The sequence below is a fragment of the Macaca thibetana genome, chromosome 8 (assembly GCF_024542745.1).
Source record: "Macaca thibetana thibetana isolate TM-01 chromosome 8, ASM2454274v1, whole genome shotgun sequence".
Classification (NCBI taxonomy): Eukaryota; Metazoa; Chordata; class Mammalia; order Primates; family Cercopithecidae; genus Macaca; species Macaca thibetana.
In genome coordinates this window covers 48332304-48356840 of record NC_065585.1, presented here as the reverse complement: position 1 = coordinate 48356840, position 24537 = coordinate 48332304, and the positions used below count along the sequence as shown (strand labels likewise).

The following is a 24537-nucleotide window of genomic DNA, read 5'->3' as shown; positions in this document are numbered from 1 at the left end:
TAGGGCCTTTTTCTTCTGATGCTGGCTTGGGCTGTGTTTATGTCTTTCGTGTGCTTCTGTGACACTTCATCAGTGGAAGTGGCTGGTCCTCTGAGCAACCGCTGGAGGCAGAGGGAAGATGGGAATCAAATACAGCCTCTGTAGGGTGGTGTGGAACAGAACAGCAGTGTGGCCCTGTGTGTGTGTCAGGGGCAGGCAGCAGCCATCATCTGTCCTCATGCCCTGCCTGTGGGGACCGGTGAGAAAAGAATGCATTAGTAACCAAGTGGAGAGGAGAGAGAGCTGAATGCTAAGTGGAGAATAAAATCATCTTCAAGTATAACTCAGATTTACTCTGGAGCTGTGTATCCTACAAATAGTACAGTATTCCCACTCTTGGCTGGGCCCTAACTGCCGTGAAAGCAAATGGTGTAACAGACTTTAGGGGGCGTTCTGACTGGCCAGCAGGCATTTCTGATGCAGGGTAGCAATGCAGAAAACTCCAAGGCAAGCTGGGTACACTTTGCTTTCTCTCGCTCTGTGTATCCTTTGGTTTATTTTTCTGTGTACTCTCCGCTCCTAAGAAGACTGTGCTCTTTCCAAACTGAAATCACCTTCTTATGTTGCAAATCCACCTAACCTTCAGATTTTTTTTTTCCTGCACAGCTGTCACAACAAACTTCCCCTCAGCCGCTACTAAATGTATCAGACACTGTTGTTCAGTCTGTGAGCTGCCGACTCATTACCCGAGGGCTTTCCAATAGAATCTGATGTTATCCAAAGCTTCTCATCTGTTTCAAAGGGGACAATTTCCTGCGTTCTCTGGAGGGAAATCAAACGCACTACATTTAGGAAGTAGGACGGTCCTTCACAGATTTAGTAGACCTCAAGGCAATTATGGGCTGACTATTCCCAGCTTAGTGTTTCCTCACCTCATTTCCCGTAACAGCGACTGGAGTGACCTGAAGATGGGCTTTTTGTCTTTCCAGTGAGACCTCGGGAAATAAATCACAAAAATCAAGATAAGCTGTGGTACCTTTGATTCCCCTCTGTCCTCCTCCCAAGCCGTTTTTGGCACTCCCTAGAGGAAACCAGTTCTCCTTTCCTCTTTCACTTTGGCAGTGGGCACCTGGGCTCCAAGTATCTTTTGTTTTTTAAGTCCATCCTCATCATCCTTTAAATTATACACTGACTCTCCTGATAAATATGAGTCTCTTTTCAACAATTAGTCTTTGGATATAGAAGTTGCTGGTGAAGAAAAATCCCTTTCAGCTGGCTACCTATGCTTTTTTTTTTTTTTTTTGAGACGGACTCTCACTGTTGCCCAGGCTGGAGTGCAGTGATGTGATCTCAGCTTACTTCTGCCGATGCTTCCCGGGTTCAAGTGATTCTCCTGCCTCAGCTTCCCAAGTAGCTGGGATTACAGGCACGCGCCACCACGCCCGGCTAATTTTTGGTATTTTTAGTAGAGACAGGGTTTCACATGTTGGCCGGGCTGGTCTCGAACTCCTAACCTCAGGTGATCCACCCACCTCAGCCTCCCAGAGTCCTGGGATTACAGGTGTGAGCCACCGTGAGCAGCCCCATATTTCTTTATACTAGTTCTTTCCTCCCTTCTCACCTCCAGCCTGGGATGTAGTTTCCACCATGGTCTTTTTATTCCAGACTCCAAATTCGTCTCTCTCCAAGTGTCTTCCTAATTCCCTTTTTTAAAGTTACCTTTTTAATTTCCTGCTGTGAAACACCTGCTGTATCATCTTGCTTCTGCCACTTCCTAGAAAGCTTGTTTTATGAATGTTCTTTCTCCTCAGTATAATTTTCCTGGCTGTGCCCTGATGTAGTGCTACAATAGTTTTATTTTACATTGACTGATTAAGCACTTTGAATAATTGTTTTAGCTCCATTATGGCTAATCTATTTGGCTTAACAGCTTTTTTTTTTTGCAACCTTTGATTAATGTCTGACCATTGGGACAGAGAGGAATTGGCGCATTAATTTCCCCTTGACACTATGGAGAGCTGCTCTTTTTCCTGTGCAAGAGCCTGAAGCAACAGATGCTCTGTGTTCCTATTGCAGGGGAGAGCACACACTGTTGCAAATAAGTTTGTGTTCTCAGTCAGTGTTTGCGAATGGTTCTGTGTGGCAGCCATTTCATAGCAGAGAGCAAATGTTAGGATTTAGGGAAAATTGTACCAGCATATCAGATTTTAAAACGGAATGGTGAATTTTTGTTAACAGTGTGTAGCTAGACGGTGTTTTCTTTCTAAGCTCATGAAACTTAACAGCTGTTTAGCGAAGCAGTATTTTCATATATGCCTGTTTGACAGGTTTAATAGCAAATTTTGCAGTAAGTGACTTGCTGAACAAGCCTTCTGGCTTGGGCTGTAACAAGAACTGTATTTGCAGCAAGATTCATTGAGGGGCTTTCTGCTTTAGTGTTTATGGGATGGGGAAGCCTGGCTAAAGTTAGGAAAACTGAAAGGCATGATCCAAAGGAAATTACTAGTATCTCTACCAGACTGTTCCTCAGAACTTGTTATTAACGAGCTTAGGGGAAGCTAACATGGGGAAAACATACTGTTTAGCAATTAAAACACATGAGTACAGTCAGCTTACTGCAACCCATTATTGCTTGAATGGTAATTGAATCTATATATCTCCAACTTCATAGCTTTCTGCAGCAGAATCTCTGAAAGACTTCTGCACTTCATCTGATTCAAGGAGGCCTATATTCTCTCCCCTGTCTCTGGAAAGGCTGCTGTGCCTTGTAATAGCTTTTTAATGTTGCCAGATCGAAGACAAACGCTTCACTGGTTTTATTGGGAGAAATAAAGTACTTCCTATTACTCTTATGTTGGGGGTATCCAAGTCTTGGGAAACTAGCACTTTATGAGGTTAGAATCCCATTTCCTTTCTTCCCATTTTTCAGTTCTCTCAGATCGTAGGATCTCAGAATCACTCATTCCTAGGGCTACCCACTCTGTGTTTGGCTCCTAAGTGCGTTTTTCATGATTTATCTGTACTTTTATTGATTGCATGTGCTTAGTTATAACTGCTGATTGTGGGTGTGTGCATGTGTGACAGAATCACAGATCATAGACCCCTGTTCTCCAGGGCAGCCACCCTCATGGTCAGCCTAGCATCCTCAGCTAACAAAAGGAGCAAGAGCTGTTTCATATCCTCTTTGGATTTCAGTATAGATTTTGCAAGCCATGAATACAAAATTTGTCTAGAGTTCGTAGTTGGTTCTGTTTATTGGATTTTTTTTTTTTTTTTTTTTTTTTTTTAGACAGGATCTGGCTCTGTTGCCCATGCTGGAATGCAGTGACGTGATCTTGACTCTGTGCAGCCTTCACCTCCTGGGCTCAAACGATTCTCACGCCTCAGCCTCCAGAAGAGTGGGGACTACAGGCACGTGCCACCATGCCTGCCTAATTTTTGCATTTTTGTGGTGGGTGGATAGAGATGGGGTTTCACCATTGTTTCTTAAGCAGCATGAAGGGAGCTTCATATTTGTTCGTCTCAGTCCCATCGTGATGTAGGTCAAAAGCAAGTTACATTCAGCTAGCTGTGTGGCAAAGATGCCTCCTTTTGAACAGTAAGAATTTAGGCTTTGTTGTTTTATACATTCAGGCAACTTGAAAGGGATAAAAGAAAGGTGGAGAAAAGAATAGTAAAGTGAGCTTGATTAATTTTCTAAGAAGGCAAACTAAAACCTCACATGTAAATAGTAAGATGTCGGGGACACAAAATGAGTTAGCCCACGTTGCTAGGATGAGGAGGGATAGCAGAGAAATGGCCATATGATGTCTGAGAGTGTGGTCAGTGGGAGGAGAGGGGTCTACTGGTGGACTTCTCTCAGCGGGTTATCACCTCCACACTTTCTCATCCAGAGCTCCTGGGATTCCCTTTAGGAAAGAATCATTATACCATTTGCCTTGCTCCCATCATCTCACTAAACTTCTATCACTGTAGTAACTCCAAGAACCAGTGAGACAAGAAGGACTGTCATGAGCTGCCTCTGCACAACTGTTGAATTCAATTTTCTTTCTTCGGTACTCCTTCTCCCATGTTTCTCTAATGCCCATACTTTATTCAGGATGTCATGTTCAGTAGCAGAGACATTTGAAATAAAGCTTCCTTATCATGGCTCTTAGGAAAAGTAATGGCAAAACTATTGGACACAGGTGAATTCTAGTCCAGTATGGTAGGAGAGGTGAGTTTGGAATGGTCCTTTTTACATATCCTGCAGTCTGATTCTAATAAAAGTAGACACAGTTCTGGTACACTACTCTGTGGTTATTTCCAGAAATATAAATGAGTGTCGTTATATGTATACACACACACACACACATATATGTATACACACACACACACACACACACACACACACATATATATATATATATAAATGTTTAAACTTTTAAAAAATCAAGTAGGTAGGACTTCCTTTTTCTTTTTTAAATAATAACTATGGAAGTGCAGAAATAATACAGAGAGATTCTATTGTGATCTTTACCTAGCTTCCCCAATGGAACATCTCTACAACTCTAGTAGAATGTCAAAACCAGGAAATTGCCATTGGTATAATCTATAGACTTTATTTAGGTTTCAGCAGCTGTTTCTAGGTGGGACTTTCTAAGGATTGCAAACCCCATGACTTTTTCTTTTTAAGCAGATAGAATTGAGGGTGCAGTGGAAGCAAAGGCTTATGTCTGGTCTCTTCCTTTCTTTCTGTATTGCCCTCCTATCCCCCATCATGTGAAAAATAGATACTGGAAAACTCATATCAAAAAGTACAGTCTGGATGCTTACTTTGCAAGGTAGTATGTTAGGTGCCCAGGAGGACATGAATGACTATAAGAAGAAATGGTTCTGTATTTTGCAACCATTTGTTTACACAGAAAGATTCAGCTCAAGACAGTACCTATTTACAAAGCATGTGAGATGTATTCAGTACTGTTCTTTGGGTTATAAAGAGGGAACTATTCTTCAGTGTAGAATGTACATCCACTTCTCCTCCCTAATCGTATGCCTGGTGGCTGTGCTAGAGCCTTTCAAAACTAATTCAGGTATCACCTCCTATATTGCCTACCTATGTTCACTTACTACCACATTTTTAGTAGGCATGAGTACCTACTAACTGTCGGTTCCATACTAAATCCCAGGAGTTCAAACATGGATTCTACACATTCTCTACCCACAATGAGTTCACAGTTTAGTGGGAGACAGAGACATTTAAGGAGGAAAATGCAGTAGAGTGTTATCAGAGGTATAAGTAGAGGTATGAGTAGGGTATATCTTGAATGCTGTGGCGTTTGAACAAAGGAGGAAAAAAATGAATTTCTTTTGAAGAGAGATAACTGTTGTAACAAAGAGAACATATGAGAAGAGGAGGCTGGAGGCAGGAAGATCAGTTAGGAGATTATTTTGGTAGTTCAGGTTGAAGCAAGATGACTGAAACAAAGGTGGAGAGGAAGGCCCATGGGAAGGGATGGGTTTGGGGGCTACTTAGGAGTTAAATTTAAGAGCACTTACTGATTAACTGACTATAGAGTTGTAAAGAGAGTGAGGTGTCCAAAATGGTCCCAGATGATGGGGTGGTGGAAGTGCCATGCACCAAAAGGGAGAGTCTGGGAGAAGAGCAGACTCTGGAGGAAAACTCATGACAGGGGTGTGGACGTATTGAGTTTGGGGTGTCTGTGGGATGTCCAACTTGAGAGAGCTCATTCACTTATAGATGAGTTCAAATGATAGATGGTGCCTTGGTGTGAATGACTTTGCCAGTTAAAGTATGTAGTAGGACAAGAAGATCAAGGAGAAAGCCTTAGGAATTACTAAAACTTAAAGGACAGATGGGGAAAGTGACCCTACAGAAGAGAGTGAGAAGCAGAGCAGGGCGAGAGGAAAAAGAGTATTTGGAAGGAGAGGCAGTCAACAATATAAAATGTTTTACTTGTCAGATATGATCAAAATGTTTTCATTGGAGTTAGGGACAAAGGACACCCTTATTGATCTGTGTGAGTTCAATTTCAGCTGGCTGGTTGCAGGAGACAGCAAAACAGTAGATCAAGTGGTGATTTTTAACTATGAAACAGTTAAGAGTTTGGTATAAGGCGATTTAGTTAAGTGCTAACATGGAGTGTAAAGAAAAGTGTAATTGATATTAATTATTTAAGAAAATCCATAATAGAATGTTACAGCAGAAATGCAACCCCATTTTTAAATATAAAGAGAGATTTCAAGTACATTGTTCAAGGTCAAGCGTCTAAAGAGGAACAGCCAGGACCAGGTCCCAGGTCTGTTTACTCCCTTTATAAAAGAAACTTCTGGATAGACTGTAGTTTAAAGGAGCAAATAAATGTCTGGTGCAGAAAAAGTGATTGTTAAAATGATGAATCAGAGCTGTATAATTCTATTGTGAAATATAACTACTTGTTTGATGAATTTATTCATTTATTCTATAAATATTAATAGATATTGTGCTATTTGTTTAATATGCAAAGACAAACACATTCGTTGTAGAGAACATGCTTGGTGAATTTTATAAAAGTAAAATATTATTGCCATTAAGTGATGTAGTCTAGCAGGGTGACAGACACAAAAATGGTAGCATACAATGTGCAATTGGAAAGGCAGGAAATAGTTCTGCCTGGTAGTTGGAGACTAGTGAGCTGGATCTTGCATCATGATTGTGATTTCTCCAAATGGAGAAAGGATTAAAGGGAACTTTCAACAAAGGGAACAGTATGAGCAAAATCAGACCAGTATAAAGAATGTCTGTAACTTCACAGACTGTTAAACAGCCTGGTGGGGATACGATATAAAGGTAGGGAAACAACAAAGAATTATTGTGAAGACTAGAAAAGTATTAGTTTGTTTGTGCTGCTGTAACAAAATACCTGAGACTGGATAATTTAAAAAGAACAGAAATTTGTTTTCTCACAGTTCTGGAGTCTGGGAAGTTTAAGATCAAGGCACCAGCATTAGGTATCTGATGAGGGCTGCTTTCAGCCTCCAGGATGGCAACCCTGTGACTGCATCCTTTGGAGGGGATGAATGCTACATCCTCACACATGGAAGGGACAGGAGAGCAAGAGAGTGCTTCCTTCAACTTCTAGCCTTTTCATAAAGGTATTAATCCCATGCATGAGGGCAAAGCCCGCATGAATCACCTCCCAAAGGCCACACCTCTTAATACTGTTGCAGGGGATTAAATTTCAACATGGGCCAGGCATGATGGCTCACACCTCTAATCCCAGCACTTTGGGAGGCTGAGGTGGGCAGATCCTCTGAGGTCAGGAGTTTGAGACCAGCCTGACCCACATGGTGTAACCCTGTCTCTACTAAAAATAGAAAAATTAGCTGGGCACAGTGGTGCATGCCTGTAATCCCAGCTACTCAGGAGACTGAGACAGGGGAATCACTTGAACCCATGAGGCAGAGATTGCAGTGCGCCGAGACTGTGCCATTGCACTGCGGCCTGGGTAACAGAGTGAGACTCAGTCTCAAGAACAACAAAAAAAGAAAAGTTTCAACATGAATTTTGGAGGGGACACCATCTCAAACCATAGTACAATTGATAACCATAATACTAAACAGTAAATAGTGGGGACAGATGTTTTAAGCCAAGGTGTCCTTTGATCTGTGCTTAAGATAAATCCGGTGGCAATATGGCAGATGAGTTGGAAAAGGACCTCTGTTTAAGGCAGTGAGATGTGTGCAGAAATGTGTCACATGAGTGATAATGAGGTTGTGGGCTAGGGAAGTGATGGTAAGAGTGAAGAGGAGGGAAGTTAGTCAAGAAAGAATTTGAAGGCAGAATTACAGGCAGAGTTTGCCAAGTGTTCACCTGTTCTTCCTGAGGGAAAAAGAAGAATCCAAAAAAACCCCTCAGTCATTTCTAACTTATTGACTAGGGTGGGGAATAAAGGGAGAGCAAGTTTGGAAAGGAAGATTCTGAGTTTGGTGTTGGATATTTAGAATTTCAAGTACTTTGGGAAATCTAGGTGGACCATACATGAGATCCTAAACACAGCATAGTCATAGGCCTTGCTTGTGGTGTTAAGTAGTGTAACAATATATTTAATTATGGATCCCCAAGAAGCACTTAAAAGTAGTATATAAGTTGGAAATGTATTCAGATACACGGAACAGAAAATCTGACTTAGCAGCTAAAACAAAGAGTTTATTTTTCTCACATACGGGAAAGTTGGTGATGCTAGTGTTGGTTCAGCTGCTCAGTGATGGCAAGACCAGTTCTCTGGGACCCGCCATCATGGTTATAAATAGCTGATACAGCTCTAGAAACATGACCACTTTCTTCTCAGGTGCTTCTGTTTGGGTCTGTTTGGGTAAAACTGGGTCACGAGGCCTCCTCTGGCTGGAAGGTTGGCTGGAAGAGTGGGAGGAAAATTGTTGAATTCACTTAAATATGTACTTTCCCATCCTATTAGACATAATTCCTCTTTTTTTAAAAAAATAATTTGTAATGCCTCCTTTATTCTGAAATAAACATAATAGACAATCTGCTTATGTATATTTTTAAATAAATATATTATCCTAACTGTAATATAAAGGAACAATTAAAGGAAAGTAATTTATAATTATTTCAAAATGTGAATTCTAAGGCATGACTGCACTAGAAGGCATAGTGAAGAAGTCAGATTCTTGCATGGTGAATGTGACAGCAACATATGCAGATGATACAAGGGTATAGTAATGGTGTTTCCAGTACCATAGGCAGCATATGCATTTGTGTTTTACTGAAAAGATGACCAATTTTGGGTCAAGTTCGGCACAAAACACAGCATAGTCTTCTCTTGATATACAAGATAGTTGTTTCTTGAAAGAGTCAACTTGCATCAAAACTGCACAACAACAATTGTGTATTCGTATATACAATAGAGTTATGTTCAAGGCCAAGGTAATAGGTTTTTCACATTTAGAAAGCTATTTGGAATATAGGAGAGTTCTTAATACATAGATTGTCCCCCACATAGCTGTATGTCTAGTGTCCCTGGCCTCTGCCAACTAGTTACCAGTAGAATCCCCATACCATGGTGACAAGTAAAAGTGCTCCCCCCACATATTCAAAATGGCCCCTAGTGGCACCATCATCCGTATTAAAAACAACTGGCTTAGATTAATGGGACTGGACACTTTGTACTCCAAACCAAGTGGAAGTTGGTTAGCAAGGAAAAGGGGGAATGGATATTGAATAGGGAATGAAGTGTCTACCAATAGAGGAACTGGGTTTTCCTTATGTTTATATCTTTTCCTAAATTCTTGCAGAATTCCTTGCATATAGTGAGTTCTCAATAAGCTTTCTTGAGTGACTGAATAAATAATTGGAATGTAAGCTATGGGAAATGGAAACTCAGTATTATGTGAGCTTTGAATTTAATAAAGGCAAAAATCTTCCTTAAGATACTTAAAGGGCTAACTACCATAAATCCAGGAATGTTATCAGAAGTTGGGAAGTGAACTTTGGTGTGCCAGTGTCTGTGCTAGGATTTAGCACTTCTGGACTTTCTGTCTGTTACACATTCTAGACTGAAGACTGAGGGTTAAGTTTATATCAGTGAATCCTGTTCAGGAATGGAGGGTTTAGGGGAAATATTTAAGTTTTCATGTAAGTAGTATAGAAGAAAAAGTAACTGGCACGATAAAAGATCAATAAATCTCAGGCTTTAAATCTTCCTCTGTCTTTTAGCACATTCTCTTTCCACTGTGTTCTTTTCCACTTCTGTTTGTCTATTCACTCTGGTATTTTTATCATAGTCTGAGACATTTTCAAATGATAATTTTTAGGAGAAATATTTAGAAATAGAATCAAAGGGCTTTGTTTTGTTTCCTCAAAATATAAACCTATTATTAGAATATAATTCACAGTATGAGAAATGTAGATTTTGCTTGAGTTTGCTTCCAGATTTAAGTAGAAAAGAAACAAAATGACATTATAAAGAATTTTATCTCTTTTTTGTGAAAAAGATAATCTGTAACTATGGGCTGTAAAGACAATATATGAAAAGCAAATCTTTTTCAAACAGTGCTCCAAAGTTGCCTTTGAATATATAACTTCTGAATTCAAAAGCATGATACAGCATGGATTTTTTAAAAGAGTAGTTGTTTAACATTTTGAAGGGTATAACATTTGATAGTTCCATACTTTGAATTCAAGTGAAGAAACAATAACTTCAACCTTTTGTTTATAAGAATAAAGAATACTAAAAAATGTTGTGTAGTTTAAGTTTAGACATTTCAAGTAGTCCTATAATTTCTTGAGAGAGCAGTAGAGTTTTTTTTTCAATTAGTTTATTAGTATTTTAAAGATTTTAAATGGAAGAAAATCTTGAGTGTCTTTGTAAATGAATTGCATCTTTTATAGGCACAGATGACTTTCACAGCATTTTTTTCATCCCCATGGCAACTTTACAGTATGTGGCCTATGGAGAAAATGACAAGTAGGTAGATGATGAGTTGGGGAAAATGGTGGAAGGTACAGAAGCAATAGGAAGGAAGTACTCCCCAAGATTTGCTTGAAAACATCTACTTTGGTTTTTTATTTTTTTTGAGACAGGGTCTCGCTCTGTTGCCCAGTCTAGTGTGCAGTGACGCGATCTCGGCTCACTGCAAGCTCTGCCTCCCGGGTTCACACTATTCTCCTGCCTCAGTCTCCCAAGTAGCTGGGACTACAGGCGCCCGCCACCATTCCTCTGATCTTCACTACCTGCTGTCTCTTTAGCATAGATAATTCATCCATTGCCACATCAAGACAAGGACAACATATGAAGTTCCTCAAAATTTCCAGATAAGCCATTATTACCTATATGGTTATTCCCTAAAAGTTTCACACTGAAGTAAACAAGTGTTTTTGGTCATTTCATGCCAACAAACTGATGGCCCTTGATCATCATCCTTTGAACTGACTCCAGATCTAGAATGAATTTTCCAATGTATAGTGACCCTAAGTCTGTGTCTTAGGAAAGAACTTTTTTTTTTTTCTGGGCTCACTGCAAGCTCTGCCTCCCAGGTTCACGCCATTCTCCTGTCTCAGCCTTCCGAGTAGCTGGGACTACAGGTGCCCACCACCACACCTGGCTAATTTTTTGTACTTTTAGTAGAGGTGGGGTTTCACCGTGTTAGTCTTGATCTCCTGACTTCGTGATCCGCCCACCTCAGCCTCCCAAAGTGCTGGGATTACAGGCGTGAGCCACCAGCCTGGCCAGGAAATAACTTTTTAAGGTTGCCCTAGAATACCGATCATGATTAAGTTTTATTCTGTCTATATATTTCATTATTTTAATTTTATAATACATTTCTGTTTCTTGCTTAGAATTTATAAATTATGTATCAGATTATGATTTCTGTGTTTTAAAAATACCTATTATATCTTATAGTGATTTTCTTAAGTGGAATGCAATATATCAATATCTTGTTCCATTTTTGTGACTTCTCCAAGTATAGATCACTAGTAATATTATTTTCTACTATTTATTAATGGAAAACTACCTTAGTTGGGCTAATGTAACTATCTAAAGACAATAATAATAAAATTCTATAGTGCTGTTAGAGAGATATATAATTATGCATTCCAGCTGGGGATTACATCAATTATTTTTAGATTATATTCCAGGGAAAACCGGGTTTTGAGTCAACTAACACCCATTTATTGTTCACTTATGTTGAGGGTTCTAGGTGATTTCTCATGTAGCTCATTGTTTTGTGCCTTCAATCTTAGTAAATCTTCCAAAGTGCTGCTGATATACTCAGGGAAAACTAATTTTTTTTAAAAGATTATCTTTTAAATTAACCTCCTTTTAAAAATAAGCATTATTATGTTTGTGGAATTTGAAAATACAGTCTAGTTAAGGTATTTAGAATAACACTCAGTTTCTGTTTTAAAGTGATTATATCATTTTAGTGTCAAAATTAATTTAATTGACCGTATAAGGAGACATTAAGTATTATTACAAAAATGGCATGTTATGGCCAAGTGTGGTGGCTCACGCCCGTAATCCCAATACTTTGGGAGGCCAAGGTGGGTGGATCACGAGGTCAGGAGATGGAGATCAGCCTGGTCAATATGGTGAAACCCCGTCTCTACTAAAAATACAAAAATTAGCTGGGCATGGTGGCAGGCACCTGTAATCTCAGCTTCTTGGGAGGCTGAGGCAGGAGAATTGCTTGAAATCAGAAGGCGGAGATTGCAGTGAGCCGAGATTGCGCCACTGCATTCCAGCCTGGATAACAAGAGTGAAACTCCATCTCCAAAACCAAAACCAAAAACAAACAAACAAAAGGCATGTTATTTATTAATACGAGTGACATACATGCGAAAGGATATCTGACTTAGGCAATGTTATTTTCTGGATGTATTTTTTTAACTAGACTATGACCTAAGTTCCGGCAGTCCCTCTAGAAAGGGTACCATTCCCTCTTCTCTGCTTGCTGAGCCATTTCCTAAGACTGTCTTCAGATGTTATGTCTTCTCTAGAGCTTTTCAGCATTCCTTTTGTTCTTCTTTTTGCTCTCATGGTACTCTATGCATGAGAATGTTTGAGTATATATATATTATTATAGTTATTTGCCCCTCAAACTGCATTTGGGTTTTCCTCATTGATTTTCTATTTCGTGTAAATGCATATGGTTTCCTATAAAAAAAATACAATTTGTAATCCTCCAGGAAGTCTGTGTCAGTCAGTCAAATTACCTGGTTGATTATAGTTTCTGGTTTATCTGCTGCCTGGGAATCAAAACACAGGTCTTAATTAACTTTCTACAAAGCAAGGATATGGACTAGGGATCACTAAGCTCTCCTATATATCTCTACAATGGTGTCATTATGTGATTCTAATCCATCACTAGAAATGTATTGTGAAATAGTTAATTAATGTTTGCAGAATGCTTAGAGAACTTTTAATGAGAAGTAGATATTTGTGGTTAGTGCAAATGAATAGATGTCTTATGAACCTTTTTTTTTACACCAACACCACATTGGAAAAATGTGCTTTCAAGAATAAATTGCAATCTGGTGAAATTTTGTTATTAACTAACAAAATGTAGCTTTTAAAAACAAGTATCAGTATAGTGGTTTTAGTGGCTTTAGAAACCAGGACCCTATGCAAGTAAATAGTTGTAATAAAAAGGGAAGCAACAGCAGTGTATAGTTTTCATAATTTTTCAAAACATTTTAAATATGATAGCAACTTTTTACTCTTACAGCTTAGTTGTGAAGGAGGCAAGGCCAGTACTTTTATAGTCTAGGGAAGCTAAGACCTAGAGAGATTAAAGGCTCATTTATTTCTTAAATAAAAATGTATTGAGTGCCTATATTTGGGTATAACAATTGAAGGTGCAGTGTTGAATAATTTACCCTACTTGACTTTGATAGTAAGGGAGACAGGTTTATAAACAAACATATTAGCTGATAACATAGTTAATTATGGTAGAAACACAGAAGATGGTGCAAATAACTCCGGGGTGTTGTTTAGTGAGCCTTTACAGAAGAGGTAGTTTTTAAAGCATTTTCACTAAAGTGTAAGTGTAGGCACTGGCCAGATGAAGGGGAGGAGGTGAGGAGAAGGGTCTTTCAATAAAAGAGAATGAACATATGTCAAGACCCAGAGTTACGAAAGAGCCTGTGCATTTGAAGAACAGTGTGAAGTTCAATGCAGCTAGAGCATTATTGTCCAATATAAATATGAACACAAATGTGCAATTTAAATTTTTCTAATAGCCATACTACAGAGTAAAAAGAGACAGGTAAAATCAATAATAACACATTTTATTTAACCCAATATATCTGAAATATTTATTTTTTTTTAACTTAAGTCATTAAAATCAAATCAGGTGAATATTTAACACAAAACATTTCAGTTTGTCTTCCTTCCTTTCTTTTCTTTTCTTTCTTCCTCTCTTTTTCTTTTCTTTTCTTTTTTTTTTTAGGGACTGGATCTCGCTATATTGCCCAGACTGGTCTTCCTGCCTCAGTCTCCCAAAGTGTTGGGATTACAGGCATGAGGCACTGCCCTCAGCCTAAGACATCTCAGTTTGGACTAAACACATTTCAAGGGCTCAATGTATAGAAACTTAGCAATGCATGTGTATGTATGTGTGTGTCAGAGAGAGAAAGAGAATGAGAATGAAAATCTGTGTGCTCTAGAGGGGGAGGAGGATAGATAAGGTTGAAGTAGTTGTTGGAGTCATATTTTTAAAGGCTTTGCATGCTGGCTTATTTTAGAATTTTTTCTTAAAATTTAGTAGTGAAGGAACAGTTTTGAAAATTTTGAATTTGTTATAGACTAATGCTTTTGCAAAATAACAATAAATTAGAAAGGTGAAAGTAAAAAGACATACAAAGAGAGGCATCATTTTTAAATCATTAAATTTGACAGATGTTGTCTTAGTCTAGTTTGTGCTGCTATAACGGAATACCACAGACTGGATAGTTTATAACTAACAGAAATTAATTGGTTTACAATTCTAGAGCCTAAAAAGTACAAGATTGAGGGGCCACATCTGGTGAGGGCCTTTTAGCTGCATCAAAACTTTGCAAAAGGCATCACATGGTGGAAGGGCAAGAGAGGGAGAGAGAAAAAGCAAGAGAGGGTAAACTCACTCCCATGATAAAGAACCCGTTCCCTCAATAAAGGCATTTGTCCTTTCGTGAGGGCAAAACCATCATGATTTAAACACATCTTAAAGGTCCCACCTTCCAAGACCATTACGAAGGCAATTAAATTTCCACATGGATTTGGAGGGACATAGTATTACTCCCTGCATGTTTTTCTTACATACAAAACGCACTTATTTCATCCCAATAGCTCCAAATTCTTAATTCTTTCCAGCACCAACGCAAAAGTCCAAAGTCTTATCTAAATCAGATATGGGTGAGACATAACACAATCCATTCTGAGGCAAATTCCCCTCTAGCTGTGAGCCTGTGAAATTATACAAGTTATCTATTTTCACAATACAATGGTGGGACAGGTATAGGATAGACATTCCCATTCCAAAATGGATAAATAGGCAAGGAAGGGGTAGCTGGTTCCAAGTAAGTCCAAAACCCAATGGGGACAACAACAGTAAATCTTAAGGCTCAGAAATAATTTTCTTTGACTCCATGCTGCCCTGCTTCCTGGACACACTGGGGCAGGGGTTGAGCCCCGAAGGACTTGGAGAGCCCTGCACCTAAGGCTTTGCTGGATGGTTGGAGTCTTATGCTTACAGCTCTCCCAGGCTGTCTTTGCGTGCTGGCTTTGCATGCTGGTGTCTACAGTTCAGGAGTCTCAGGTGTGGTTCTGCCCCTGCAGCTTCACTAGACATTGCTTTAGGGGGGACTCTTTGTGGCAGCTCTGCTCCTGCAGCAGTTTTCTACCTGGATCCCCAGGCTGTCTGATACCTTCTTTAAAATCTAGGTGAAGGTAGCCATGCCTCCACAGCTTGTGAACTCTGTGTGCCTGCAGACTTGGCACCGTGTGGATACCACCAATATTTACTGCTTGTGCACTCTGGAGCAGAGGCCTTAGCTGCACGTGTGCCTGGTCAAGTCATGGCTGTAGCAGTTTAAGGGCGCTGCACCAGAATGTGGGGAACAGACATTTGAGGAGGTGAGGTGCAGGGCAGTGAATTCTAAGGTCCCTTGGGTGCCTCTTCAGAAACTTTGCCCTCAAGATTCTAGCTTGTCTCAGAGATCCCTAAAGTGCCTTTGGGGTCATTTTCTCATTGTGTTGATGAATAGCACCTGGCTCTTTTCTAGCCATACAAACCTTTTTAGCAAATGGTTACTTGGCCACACCCTTTGTTTGCATGCCTAAGCACATATTTTTATTCTTTACGTGGCTAGGCTCTGAATTTTCACAATTTTTATGTTCTATCTTCCCTTAAATTATAAGTACTGTCTTTAAATTATTTCTTTCCTCTCACATTCTATTATATACATTTAAAAGAAGCCACACAGCTCCTTCAGTATTTTGCTTAGAAATTTCTGGCTGGCATGGTGGCTCACACTTTTAATCCCAGCACTTCGGGAGGCCGTGGTGAACGGATCACAAGGTCAGGAGATCGAGACCACCCTGGCTAACGCGGTGAAACCCCGTCTCTACTAAAAACACAAAAAATTAGCCAGGCGTGGTGGTGGGCACCTGTGGTCCCAGCTCCTCAGGAGGCTGAGGCAGGAGAATGTTGTGAACCCGGGAGGCGGAGTTTGCAGTGAGCCAAGACTGTGCCACTGCACTCCAGCCTGGGAGACAGAGCGAGACTCCATCTCAAAACAAAACAAAACAGAAAGGAAATTTCTTCCATCAGATATTCTAGTTTGTCACTGTTAAATTCTGCCTTCTGTTAAAGCCCTCAGGCATGGACACACTTCAGCCAAGTTCTTTGCCACTTAATAACAAGGATGGCCTTTACTACAGTTTCCAATACATTGTTCTTCATTTCCATCTGAGACTTGGTCAGAATTGCCTGTACTGTCCATATTTCTGTCAGCATTCTGGTCGTGAATCTCTAAGAAGAATCACTCAAGTAATCTCTAAGAAGTTCCAGACTTTCTCTCTTGCTCATCTCATCTTCTGAGCCCTTCCCAGAATTGCCCTTAATTCTCTATTCATTGTACTCTAGGCTTTTTCTAGGTTGCTCTTCCAAATTCTTCCGGCCTCGCCGCATTATCCAATTTCAAAGCCGCTTCCACATTTTTCAGGTATTTGTTATAACAACCCACCTCTCTGGTACCAATTTTTGTCTTAGTTTTGTGTGTGTGTGTGTGTGTGTGTGTGTGTGCACGCGCGTGCTGCTTTAACAGAATACCACAGACAGAGTAATTCACAAATAATGAAAATTTATTGGCTTTAGGGTTTCTTGCCACATCATAACATGGCAGAAGGCATCGCACAGAAGGAGGGCAAAGAGGGGATAAGAGAGATCAAAGGAGGCACAAACCTGCAATAACATTAGTTTATTCATGAAGGTGAAGCCCTTGTGTCCTGAATACCTTTTGAAAGTCCAACCTTATAATACCATCACAAGCGCAATTACATTTCAACATGAGTTTTGAAGGGGAAAGATGTTCAAACGGTAGCAGACATACAGTTTATATAAAAGTGTCTAAACCAGTGATATCCAATAGAACTTTCTGTCATGATAGGAATGTTCTGTCTGTGCTGCTTAATGTAATAGCCACTAGCCACAGGTAGCTATTGAGTACTTGAAATGTGGCTAGTGTGACTGAGAAAATGAATTCTTAGTTTAATTTAATTTTAGTTAATTTAAATTGAAGTGACCATATGAGACAATTGATTACTATATTGGACAGCATTGAATACATTTACTCTTAATCTCTGTATTTACCTATTGTGCATTAGTAAAAAACAGTTTGTGCACTGGCATGGCCCACAAACCATGCTTTGAGTAGCACTATTTAAAGCATGGACTGTAGTGCTAGAAAGCCTTTGTATGTCTTTGGCAAACTGCTTAATCTCTTGGTGCCCCAGTTTCCTCATTTGTAAAATAAAGGTAATAATAAACTACCTAATAGAGTTGTTGTGAGGATTAAATGCATTAATGAATGTAGCATACTTAGCCCAAGGTCTGACACACAGCATGCTCTACATAAATGCTTCCTGTTATTGTTATTATCATTATTATTTTTATTATGTAGGTGGCGGATATCAAACAGTTAAGTGGTAACAAAGCCCAGTCTTTTTATTAATTCTCTGCTTTTTGCAGTAGCTTAGACTTTTTCCTTTTAAAAATATACCACAGTTTGTGGCATCTAGTGGCTTCCAATAAATATCTTTTGAACATAAGTATAAAGTACTTTTCAAGCACAGATGAAGAAGCAATTATTTTTCTGAAGGGAGGATTGGTAAAAGTATTGAGAACAGATGACAGTTGAGAGGGTCTCAGTGGATAAGTCTGACAGGCAAAGAGGAGAGGACACACCTGGCAGAGGGAGCAAGGATACCCATTTGGATTATACTCTATTTAGGAGACTATACAGCAGGTAACACTGCCTTAGCCCTATCACTGCTACCACCACTTCTTTCTCTCCTTCCCAGCTCTTTTCTTGATTTATCCTTTTAGCATATTTTAAACAGGATTAATAGGTAACACGTGATTCTACAGTTTTAAGGGAGGTCAATCATTGCCTCTTGTTCATTCCTCAGAGTAACAGTGCCCGAATTTGATGGTGGATGTTGGGCAGTGGTTGGGAAGGGAAGGAGAATGCTGCTTGAAAAGCAGTCCCTGGGTTATGGACAGGTAGCTGTGAGATTCTTTTCCCTTAAAACATAATGTTTCTTATTTATGTAGATTATCTTAACAAGAAAACCAACTGGAAAAAAATGAAATTCCTTATCTTCGCATTTTTTGGTGGTGCTCACCTTTTATCCCTGTGCTCTGGGAAAGCTATATACAAGAATGGCATCTCTAAGAGAACTTTTCAAGAAATAAAAGAAGAAATAGCCAGCTATGGAGATGTTGCTAAAGCAATTATCAACCTAGCTGTTTATGGTAAAGCCCAGAACAGATCCTATGAGCGACTGGCACTTCTGGTTGATACTGTTGGACCCAGACTGAGTGGCTCCAAGAACCTAGAAAAAGCCATCCAAATTATGTACCAAAACCTGCAGCAAGATGGGCTGGAGAATGTTCACCTGGAGCCAGTGAGAATACCCCACTGGGAGAGGGGAGAAGAATCGGCTGTGATGCTGGAGCCAAGAATTCATAAGATAGCCATTCTGGGTCTTGGCAGCAGCATTGGGACTCCTCCAGAAGGTATTGTTTGTCTTTTCAGTTTGATTTGCATTTTATAAAACTAATGTCCCTTGGTGTAATTGAGTACAATATGCATGATTCATATTATAATTTGTATAATTTCTTATTCCATTGGCTTAATGAGTTCTCTACCCTTTTTTGTCCTCCCATTTTTTTTTACTTCTGTTTCTTTTGTGAAAGAGAACTGATCATGTTGGATCGCTTTTTAAATGTAGAATCTGTAGCTACTGGTCCATGATACTTTCCAGCCCTATCATTTTGTAATTGCTATCTAGTTAAACATTAGCATCATTCTATGGATAATTGAAATATATATAAACAGGATACAAAAACTATGACTTCTTCCAAGTGACCTCAGTGTGAATTATTTTTTAGAATTAATGAAATAGAGAATAGAATATTGCACTCTGAATTGATTTAATTATTTTTATAGAACTGAGGTTTCTACTTTAAGGAATTATCCAAGGTTGAGTTCTACCTTTACTTATAAGCACCCTGGATCAGCTTTATCAGATAATATACAGTAAATGCCCAGATCGGAGATATATAGCCAGTCATCAGGGAGCTATCAGTTAGCCTTGAATATATCCACGGGCTAATTTCCAGTGGCAGAAGAATGAGTTTCTATTCTTTTGACTTTTTTGGATGCCAAGAGAAAGGCCCAGTGAAGAAGTACATTGTCAGTTTAAAACATTATTTATCCAGATATAATTCACATACTATGATGTTCACCCATTTAGAATGTACAAGCGACTTTTAGTATATTCACAGAGTTGTACAACCACCACAATCTAATTGTAGAACATTTTCATCACCACAAAAAGAAACTGTGACTATTACCTGTCATTCTCCAGTCTACCTATATCCCAGCCCTAGGAAACCACTAATCTGCTTTCTGTCTTTATGGATTTGCTTATTCTGGGCATTTTATTTGAATGGAATAATACATTATATGATCTTTCGTGAATGCTTTTTTTCATGTAGCATACTGTTTTCCAGGTTCATATGTTGTCGCATGTTTCAGTATTTCATTCTTTTTATTGCTCAGTAATATTCCATTTTATGAATGTATCACATTTTTATTTGTCCATGCATCAGTTGATGGACATTGAGATTATTTTCACCTTTTAGATATTATGAATAGAGCTGCTGTGAACATTCATGCACAAGTTTTTCATGTGAACATTTGTTTTCATTTCTCTTGGGTATAAAGCAAGAAGTAGAATTGTTGGGTCATATACCAGCTCTGTGTTTAACTTCATGAGGTATTGCCAAACTGTTTTCTGAAGTGGCTGCACAGTTTTATGTACCCACTGACAATGTATTAATTTTTCCATATGCTTGTCAACACTTGTTATTATCTGACTTCTTGGTTATAGCTATTCTAGTGGGTGTGGAGTGGTATCTCATTGTGCTTTTGATTTGCATTTCCCTAATGACAAGTGATGTTGAGCATCCTTCTATGTTCTCACTCACCCATTTGTTTACCTTCTTTGGAGAAATGTGTATCCAAATTCATTGCCCAGGTTTTAATTGGACAATGAGATTTTTATTATAGAGTTTTAAAAGCTTTTTTATGTATTGTGTATACAAGTCCCTTTTCATATATTTGATTTACTAATGTTCTCTCCATTCTGAGGATTGTGTTTTTTTTTTCTTGATGGTAATATTCGCTACAGAAATATTTAATCTTTGATTTAGTCCAGCTAATTTATTTTATTTCTATGTTGCCTGTGCTTTTGGTGTCATACCAAACCATTGCCTATACCATAGTCACAAACATTTACTACTACTATTGTAATGTATTTAGGTCTGTATATCTTTACTCTCATCTCATATTTTCTTCTAAGAATTTTATGGCTGCTATCCTTACATTTATATCTGTGAATTAATTGCATTAATTTTTGTATATGGTAAATGATAAGGCTTCAGCTTTCTTCTTTTGAATGTGGTCATTCAGTTGTCTCAACTTCATTTGTTGAAAAGGCTATTCTTTCTCCTTTAATTCAGTGCATTACATCAATTTATTTTCAGATGTTAAAAAACCTTGCATTACTGGTATAAACCCCACTTGATTATAATACATAATATTTTTTATATGGTGCTGAATTCAGTTTGGTAGTATTTTGCTTAATATTGCATTTATATCCATAGGGATATTGGATTGTAGTTTCATTTTCTTGTAATGTCTTTTTTTTTTGTATCAGAGTAAGACTGGCTTCATGAAATCAGTGGCAAAGTGTCACCTCATCTTCCATCCTTTGGAAGAGATTACAAATGACTGCTATTAATTCTTTAAATTTCTGGTAGAATTCAGTGAGGCAGTCTCATTCAGGGTTTTCTTTGTGGGAAGACTTTTAATTATTAATTCAATTTCTTTACTTGTCTAATCAGATTTTCAGTTTCTTCTTGAGTCAGTTTTAGTAGCTTGTGTCTTTAGAGAAACGTATCTGTTTTATCTAAGTCATGTAATTTGTTGGTGTACAGTTATTTATAGTATCTTATTATAATTTTTTATGTTTGTAAGGATAAGGGTCTAAATCACTGCTGTCACTTGCTTTTGGGCAGAAAAACTTTGTTTAGATTTTTCTGGCAGCAAATTCTCTAAGCCTTTTTTCATCTTTATCTCTTTATTTAAACTTCAGTTTTGAAAGATAGTTTTACTGGACATGAGATTCTTAGTTGAAAGGTTTGTTTTTCTTTTCTTTTTTTCTTTTTTTTTTACTTTCAGCACTCTGAATACATTATCCATCCCATTGCCTTCTGGACTCCATTGTTTCTTTTTTTTTTTTTTTTTTTTTGAGATGGAGTTTCCCTCTTGTTGTCTAGGCTGGAGTGCAATGGCACAATCTCAGCTCACTGCAACCTCCACTTTGCCGGTTCAAGTGATTCTCCTGCCTCAGCCTCCCAAGTAGCTGGGATTACAGGTGCACACCACCATGCCCAGCTAATTTTTTTGTATTTTCAATAGAGACAGGGTTTCACCATTTTGGAGAGGCTTGTCTCGAACTCCTGGACTCAGGTGATCTACCTGCCTAGGCTTCCCAAAGTGATGGGATTACAGGCTGGAGCCACGATTCCTGTCCTGGACTACTTTGTTTTTGATGAGATGTCAGCTGTTACTGTTTTGGAGGTTTCCTTGTATGTGATGAATCATGTCTTCTTTATTGCTTTCAAGATTTTCTTTTCCTTTTAGATTTTTGTTATTTTGATTCTAATGTATCTAGGTATGTATATCTTTATTCTCATCTTACTTGGAGGTTGTTGATTTTCTTGGGTGTGTAGATTGAAGTTTTTCATCAAATTTGAGGTGTTTTCAGCTATTATTGCCACAATTTTTTTTTCTTCCCTTTTTTCTTTTTCCTCTCCTTATACTTCCATTTATTGTGTGTTGGTGATTTAATGATGTCCCATATTTCTCTTAGGCTCTGCTCATTTTTCTTTACTCTTTTTTTTCTTTGTTCTTCAAATTGTATAACCTCTATCAATCTATCATCAAACTTACTGATTCTTTCTTCTATTAGCTTAAAGCTACTATTGAGCCTCTATACTGAATTTGTCTCTTTAGTTACTATACTTTTAAACTCCATAACTTCTCTTTGGCCTTTTTAAAAAATAATTTCTGTGACTTTATTGATATTTTTTTATTTGATGAGATGTTGTCATCATATCTGCCTTTAGTTCTTTAAGTATGGTTTCTTTTAGTTCCTTGAATATTTCAATAATAGCTGCTTTGAAGTGTTTGCTATATCCCACATCTGGACCCCCTAAAAGACAGTTTCTACTGCCTACTTCTTTTTTTCTTGTGTATGGGTTATACTTTATTGTATCTTTTTATGCTATAGTTTTAAAAACAGAAAGCCTGAATATTTAAACTAATGTTTTATGGCAACTCTGGATACTGACTCATCTTCCTTCCTTTCCCCCCTCCATTTACTTGGTTGTTCATTTGTTTAATCGCTTGAATGTATTAACTCTGTGACATCTGTTTCTCTTACACTGTTCAGCTTCTGATGTTCCTGTTTAGATTGTTTTTTTTTTTTCTTTTAGTTGGGTTCCCTATGAGTCACCCATAGGTCTGCATAAACCACTTATTGGTCAAAGGTTATGCTTAGGTTCCTTTAGCCAGTTATGTTTTTACTCTTTGCTATTGGATGTTTTTGTGACTTGGAGTCTGTTATTACAACTTAAGAAGTTTATTTTTTCTCCCAACTTTGGCCAAGGCCAAATGCCTTGGAAGTTCCTTGTCTAATCACTTCTGCGAGGGTGCGGCCTTGGGCATGCACACAGTCTTCCAGATTACCATAATGCAAGTAATATTATTTTTAAGCATGGCTTAGTAGTATTTTCTCCAGGGTCAGAATAGCTTATTTTTTAGCCAGTGTTTGCTCAGAGGTTGTACTTAAACACTTTGAGTGAGTGAGGCTTCTGCCCTTTGTTGACGAATCTGTGTGCAGCTTGGGAAATGTTTTCAAATCTGACTCACGTGTTGTTTTGATTGTTCCTGAGTAGGTATAACCTAGGACATGTGTGTAGCTTTTCAACCCCCAGGGTTTACTGAGATCCCAGGAAGGCCCTTCTTGGTTGTTTCTTTCTTTCGTTCTGTTAAAGCTATGGTGGTTCTGCCATTTTGCTTGTTGCTGGCAGTATCATGAAGCTACCAGCACCCCCTTAATTGTTCTTCGCCAAGCTCTCCATTATTTTCAGCAACACCCTTAGGCAGGGAATTCTCCATTCTCTGCACTAAACGAAGTCACTAACATCAATAAGAACTATGGAGCTCTTCATCCTTATGACTTCTCTTCCCCTGGGAGAACATTCGTGCTACTCCATGGGAGCTAGCAGTGATAGTGGCACCACCCAGTGGCACCCAGAGTGATATCCCTAGTGGATGATAAGATGATAAGAAGGGAGAAGGAGGTAGTTCTCAGCCTTGTTGGCTTGCAGCTTCCAGTGTGGGACCACCTCCTATGACTGAGCTGAGAAAGGGGTGATCAGAGTCTGAGTATTCTTGATGGCTACTTAGGGTGGAGTTTCTATCCTATGAGTAGGACTTGGGTAGAGGAATGGCGCCTCAGTTCTCTTGGCATTGCTTGACTAGAACAGAGGTTCTGCCACAAGGTAATGGGGTTGGGGAATGAGAAACACTGGTAGCCTGTCCTTCCAAAGGTGAAACTATTGCCCTAAACTGAGAATTGGGTGGAGAGGAAGCTCTCATGTTCTTGTCTGCACTTGGTCAGAATAGAGTACCTGTAGTAGAGTTTCTGTAACATGGAGCTGGGGGTAGGAGAGGAAAGCAGATCATGACCCAGATGCCACAGAATCTTACTGTTCTCATCAAGACTTGGTAAATTTTCTTGTATGAATGTTATCCTTTGCTGTATGCCCTTAGGACAGTTTTGAAAGACATTAAACTATTTTTTTAAAATAATTCTTCCCACTAAATATGTTGTGGGGTGAAGATCTGCTGAGTTACTCATGCTGCCATGCTGGAAGAATCACTGGGATAGCTAGTTTTGATCTCTCTAAGGCTGCATGAATGGGTGGTAGAATTCTCCAAGGTGTTAGGGAGCTCCTCAGCTTGGGTTCTATAGTGTTAGTCAGGAGTTTCCTTCAGTTGCCTTCTGTTAAATGCTAATCTATGTTAGATACCAACTTAAATCCTCCTTTTTAAGATTTCTCAATTGTCCAGTTATCTGAAAAAGATTAGCACTTTTTTTTCCCCAGATGAGAGAACCAGACTCCAAGAGGTTATGTAATTTACCAAGAGTTGCACAA

At 38.8% G+C, this 24537-nt stretch overlaps 2 protein-coding genes across 27 annotated transcripts in view; one reads left to right on the top strand and one right to left on the bottom strand.

Annotated features, from left to right (window-relative positions):
* LOC126960839 (cytochrome b-c1 complex subunit 7) overlaps positions 1-24537 on the bottom strand; it is a 1171628-nt gene that overhangs the window by 533280 nt on the left and 613811 nt on the right. The gene's annotated exons all lie outside the window — the stretch shown is intronic.
* The window catches only part of CPQ (carboxypeptidase Q), a 498229-nt gene that overhangs the window by 118464 nt on the left and 355228 nt on the right, over positions 1-24537 (top strand). For all 3 annotated transcript variants that reach the window (XM_050800514.1, XM_050800515.1, XM_050800516.1), the window contains exons 2-3: positions 3269-3390; positions 18295-18759. In XM_050800514.1, the coding sequence (XP_050656471.1) occupies positions 3291-3390; positions 18295-18759 (565 nt within the window). In that variant the 5' untranslated portion in view covers positions 3269-3290. The remainder of the gene's footprint in view (positions 1-3268; positions 3391-18294; positions 18760-24537) is intronic.